Source organism: Anoplopoma fimbria, unplaced genomic scaffold, assembly GCF_027596085.1.
Source record: "Anoplopoma fimbria isolate UVic2021 breed Golden Eagle Sablefish unplaced genomic scaffold, Afim_UVic_2022 Un_contig_6858_pilon_pilon, whole genome shotgun sequence".
Taxonomy (NCBI): Eukaryota; Metazoa; Chordata; class Actinopteri; order Perciformes; family Anoplopomatidae; genus Anoplopoma; species Anoplopoma fimbria.
In genome coordinates, this window is record NW_026550482.1 from 2,501 (window position 1) to 7,351 (window position 4,851).

At 45.8% G+C, this 4,851-nt stretch overlaps 1 protein-coding gene, 1 non-coding gene and 1 pseudogene across 2 annotated transcripts; all 3 read right to left on the minus strand.

Annotated features, from left to right (window-relative positions):
* Positions 1-335: 335 nt before the first annotated feature.
* Positions 336-3,064, minus strand: LOC129115089 (uncharacterized; the record flags this gene model as incomplete). Its single annotated transcript, XM_054626829.1, is given in 3 exon segments — positions 336-380; positions 382-1,603; positions 2,913-3,064. Coding segments are annotated over 3 exon segments (1,419 nt in total), but the record flags the coding sequence as incomplete, so codon positions are not given.
* Positions 3,065-4,030: 966 nt separating this feature from the next.
* On the minus strand, positions 4,031-4,145 carry LOC129115093 (U5 spliceosomal RNA). The gene has a single exon (XR_008532840.1). It is a non-coding gene; the product is annotated as a U5 spliceosomal RNA (small nuclear RNA).
* A 416-nt stretch (positions 4,146-4,561) lies between these two features.
* On the minus strand, positions 4,562-4,773 carry LOC129115096 (U2 spliceosomal RNA; annotated as a pseudogene).
* Between the last annotated feature and the right edge of the window lie 78 nt (positions 4,774-4,851).

The window sequence follows — 4,851 nt, forward strand, 5'->3', positions numbered from 1 at the left end:
TAAGCTTATTCAGTACAAATGAGTTCACTCTTGAAAATACAACATGTTAATAAATAAATAAATTTGTCTTCTGCAAAACCATAAAACTGTTATCTAAAAGCTAAAACAGCCATTCAAAATGCATTACAGGTAAAACATGTTATAGTTTAAAAGGGAAAGTTAAATGTCTGTCAGTGTACGATACAGGTAAAAAGTATTTTAAAAGGTCCATTGTTGTGCATGACCGGGGTGAGTCCCTACCAAGGTAACTCATTTCGCTCTCCCAAACAGATATGGTCTCTCCGGGTCCTATCTTGGTGCTCAGAGGAGACCCCCACCCTGTTGCTCCTTCCCACCTGCCTCTCCCGGAGAGTCAGGCCGCCGCTGCCTCGACCTTCGCACGTGTGGCTCCGGCCCCTTCCGCCGAATGGGCACAGAGGCGATCTTTCTCCACTGTTTTCCAAAGTCATGTGCTGGTCTTTTTTTATTCTGGCTCACCCCATACAGCACCAGCTGCGCTGTCAGGACCTCCCTTGCTGGCAAGTACGGGAAATTTAAGGAGCCGGCCATTGCCCACTGGTCTACGGCAGCGCTGCACTCCCAGAGCAGGTGCCTCACCGACTCAGGGGCGCCACAACCTGGTCGGGGGCAGGTAGAGTGTGCCGACATGCCCCGGGAATGCATTACGGCTCTGACTGGGAGGATCTCGTGAGCCACCATCCAAGACAGGTCCCGGAGTCTGTTTGGAAGAGCGGAATGGTTCACGTTGCGCCAAACTGTCGAGGGCTCGCCGAATGCAAGCCCACGCACTGGGCTCACTGGTTCCCGCTCCTGCACAACAGAAATCAAAGAGCGGTGGTCAGTTAAAACATTTAGATCCTCCTTCTCAAGTTTGAAATGCCGTAAAAATGTCTCAATAAAAGCATAAGCTGGTGGCAGGTTAAAAGACACAGGTGTTCTAAGGTCTACGGGTAAAAGCTTGATTTTTCTGAGGTAAGACCCCATCCAGAAACGTGTCATTGCTACAGTCTTTGGGTTTCTGGATGGGGCTGTTGCGACCTTAAGATGTTGTGCGATGTGTTTGCTGCCAAAAAAAAGGTGCAGGTCCGGCACTCCTTTTCCTCCCTTCTCTTTTGTTTTTTTCATTTCGCTTCTTCTGAGCCGTTCCCACTTGGACCCCCACAGGAAATAAAAAATGGCTCGTTCTAGCTCTAAAAGCACTTTCCTAGGTGGGATAAAAACAGAACTGATAAGTAAAAGCAAAGGTAAAATCACTGATTTGATGATTAAAACCTTTCCTTCTAATGTCAGTCCTCTAAGTGTCCAGTAGCCTAGTCTCTGCCTGACTTTCCCTACCACGTCTGGCCAATTTGTTTTCCCTCCCCCTTCCCCATCAAATTTAATCCCAAGTATCTTTTGATAAGTCTGGGTCACAGTCAGGGGGAGTCCTGTCATTTCAGTTGCTGTCCATGGTCCATAAAAAAGAGCTTGGGTCTTGCTTCTATTAAGCTTCGACCCAGAGGCTCGTCGTCCATACCAGTCAGTCAAGTCCAGCGTTCTGTTGAGGGATAAAAGGTCAGTGCATAAAATGTTTATGTCCCCTGCTCCTTTTCTGTCATTCCTGCTAAAAATACAATTAAAATCTCCCCCTACAACTAAAGGTGCCCTACCTAGCATGTGGGACTGCAAGTCTTCTAAAAGGTCATACCTGTCATTTTTGTCATTAAAACCATAAATATTTAAGAGCTTAAAATCCTTTCCCATGAAAGTCAAGTGTGCTAAAAGTGCCCGACCATCTTTCACCACAGTGCTGCCCTTCACTTGGACAAGGGGGTTTTTGATTAAAATGGCCACTCCATCGTTTTTATTTTCGTTCGAACCGCTCCATATTGATGTTTGTGGCCATAGGTTTTCCCACTCCCTGTAGTGGTTATAAAAAGGCAGGCCACATTCCTGTATTAAAAACACATCTGACTTAAAAGAATTAAGAAAGGATAAAACAGTCTGGGCTCTAACTCTCGATTTCACACTTCTCACATTGATGGTAGAGAAAGTGAGTGTCATGAGTATGCTTAAAATTAACAGGTAAAACATTTTAAAGGACTAAAGATGGCATTTCAGTGTTAAATGTTTTTTTTTTTTAAAAAAAAAAAAAAAAAAAAGCAGTTATTCAATGTCTTGTGAATGGAGCTCTTCCTTCACTCTTATGGGGGAAGGGTGAAGGGGTTGGGCTCCATTTCCCCTTCGGACTCTGGGGGTTGGCCTCTGCCGCAATGTGGCATTGAGTTTTGAGTCCTTTGGGGTTGATTGCAGAGCTATATTTAGAAAAGAGACCTCATTTGGGGAATTTGGGGGAAGACTCTGGGCTCCTCCACAGATAAACTGTCTGAGGAGTTCCCAGCTCTTCCCCTCTTCACTGAGACTCCAGGAGACTCAGAGGACAATTCAGATAAAGGCCTCTTGGCTTGCTGGGCATTGGGGAGGGGGCATCCTCGCTATCGACATTTGGTTTCTCTGTTTCAGAGGGAGCTCCGCCCTCTGTCTGCATTGCCCCTTCTTCTTCTTCTTCACCACTCTCCATGGGTGGGGCATTTGCAGACCCCTCCCCCTCCCCCTCCTCACCTGATCTCTGTTCTCCAGTCACAGGATTTGGAGGGAGATTTGAATTTCCCAGCCCAGCCTCTTCAATTAACTCTCCAGATGGGTCCTCTTGACCACGATTCAGTATATTTTCTTTCTCTTTTTCAATTGCTTTTACCGCCTTCAGTTTGTTGGCAAACGACTTTGGACAATCCCTGAAGAGGTGTGTTGTTTCTCCACATAGATTGCACTTTCTGCCATTGGTACATTCATCAAAAGTGTGCCCAATTACTCTGCATTTCCCACAAATAATTTGTTTGCATGCTTCTGCTAGGTGCCCATGCTCACCACACTTGCGGCAGAGCTTGGGCTGGCCCTGGTAGTGAATGTAGCCCCTGTTGTTACCCAGGACTATCACAGATGGCAAGTGTTTCAGGCCCTGGAAGCCTTGGGGGTCCTGCCATTGAATGAATGGCGACCCTCCAAGCGCAATTCCAAATACCATCTTCATCTCTTATCTTGGTAGCCTGGCCTTTAACAGTGCAATATCTACCCAGCCACAAACAAATGTCATCCGCATTCACTGTCTCATTGAACATTCTGACAATGACCGTTTTAAGGGCATTGTCAGTCAATTTCTCAACATTGAATGTGGAAAACTGGGGTTTTGTGTTCTCATACCGTGTCCAAAAGTCCCTAAGTACAACGGCGGAACAAAAGCTTACATCATATCCTTTGTTAAAAGGTAGGGTCACAATACAATTGATGTCATCTGGCTTAAACATGAGAGTTTGTTGGATAAGCTTCCTGGAAAAGTCCAGTCTCGACATGCCCACAATTTTCCCGTCTATTTCTTTAAAGGAGAGTCGGACGCTATGGTGCCTCCGCATGCCGGCATGGTTGGCCGACATGGTGGAGGCACCACGCAGTTAAAGATAAAAGGAAATAAAACACTTAAAACTCCTGAAAAGAAACCAACAAGGCTAAAAAATAGAAGGTACCAATATGATATGTGCTACAAGTGTAAAAGTATAAATAACTTAATAAATAAAGTTCAATTACCCTTTCCTGTTTGGCCTGGTCAAGATGGTCTTCCGGAAGAGTGCAGGTAAGATGCCCTCTGTGCCAATGTTATCTTGCGTAGATATTTGCAACCAAAGTGGTTGAAAAGTTTTGCGCAAGAATAAATACAATATCCTCCCTAACGGCGACAAACTTATGCCACGGACAGGCAAAAGTTTTACCACCAGCAGGAAGTGATCACAGTCTTAGCCAAAAGGCCGAGAAGCGATGATCCCCAACTGTTTGCTGCCCGTGTCAACCTCGTGGCACACGTGTCGCTTGTCATGGTGCAGTACTTTCAATTGGGCATTGCGGGGGATGCTGCTTAGCACAACCGCACAGGCCCTACAAGGTCAAGCACACTTGTCTTGTTAAAATCAGCTTCTATTCTTTTGACAAGTACACAAGGCTCAGCCGAATGGCAAAGCCTGCCAAAAATAGGTTCAACTCATTGGTGTTCCTCTCCACGGAAGTCTTTAGTAAAAGGCGAAAGACTTGTGCGTTATGAAGAGAAACCAAAGTAAGTACCGCCCCCCGGTGAGAGCAGCCAGAGACACCAGTCGTCCCAGCCAAAACTCTCGCGGTGAGCCTCAGTCGACGTGGCGCGTTCCAAATTCCAAGCCACACCCATTCCACTACTCCCGCCCACATTTCCTTCCGAGAGGGCAATATTCCCACATTCTTCAATTTATTTCCCTCCAATCAAATCGGCGAAACTGAATAGCTGTATTTATCTTCCTTCCCCCTCGCTGTTGATTCAGAGCTGGAAATAATTTCCCCCAGCAGACACGGCTGATGGATATAGTGATTTGAGAGTGGGAGAACAATGAGGTTCCAGGAAGAGCACAATTAAGGAGTAAACAGGGCTTTTCTTTACTCACATACACAGCCTCGTGTCTTGCATTAAAGAGTTTGATGTTTTGTTGTTCACAAGTCATTCGAAGGGTGCACCGTTCCTGGCGATGCTGCAATACCAGGTCAATGCGTGGAGTGAACGGAGCAAGCCCCTTTTTCATCTCCCAGTGCTAAAAATCTGCTTAATAAGTTATCCTCATATAGAGGACATATCAGATATTAAACTGATAAGAAGTGTTCCTGTTTTTGCTCACTAGGTCTTGCCTTGCCAACCACAAACCCCTCTTACGAGGCTGATGAATAACCAAATGATGAAATTTCTTCTTCCTGTACCCACCCCTTTTCCACCCTTGTCCATGTTAAAATGAAACCAAC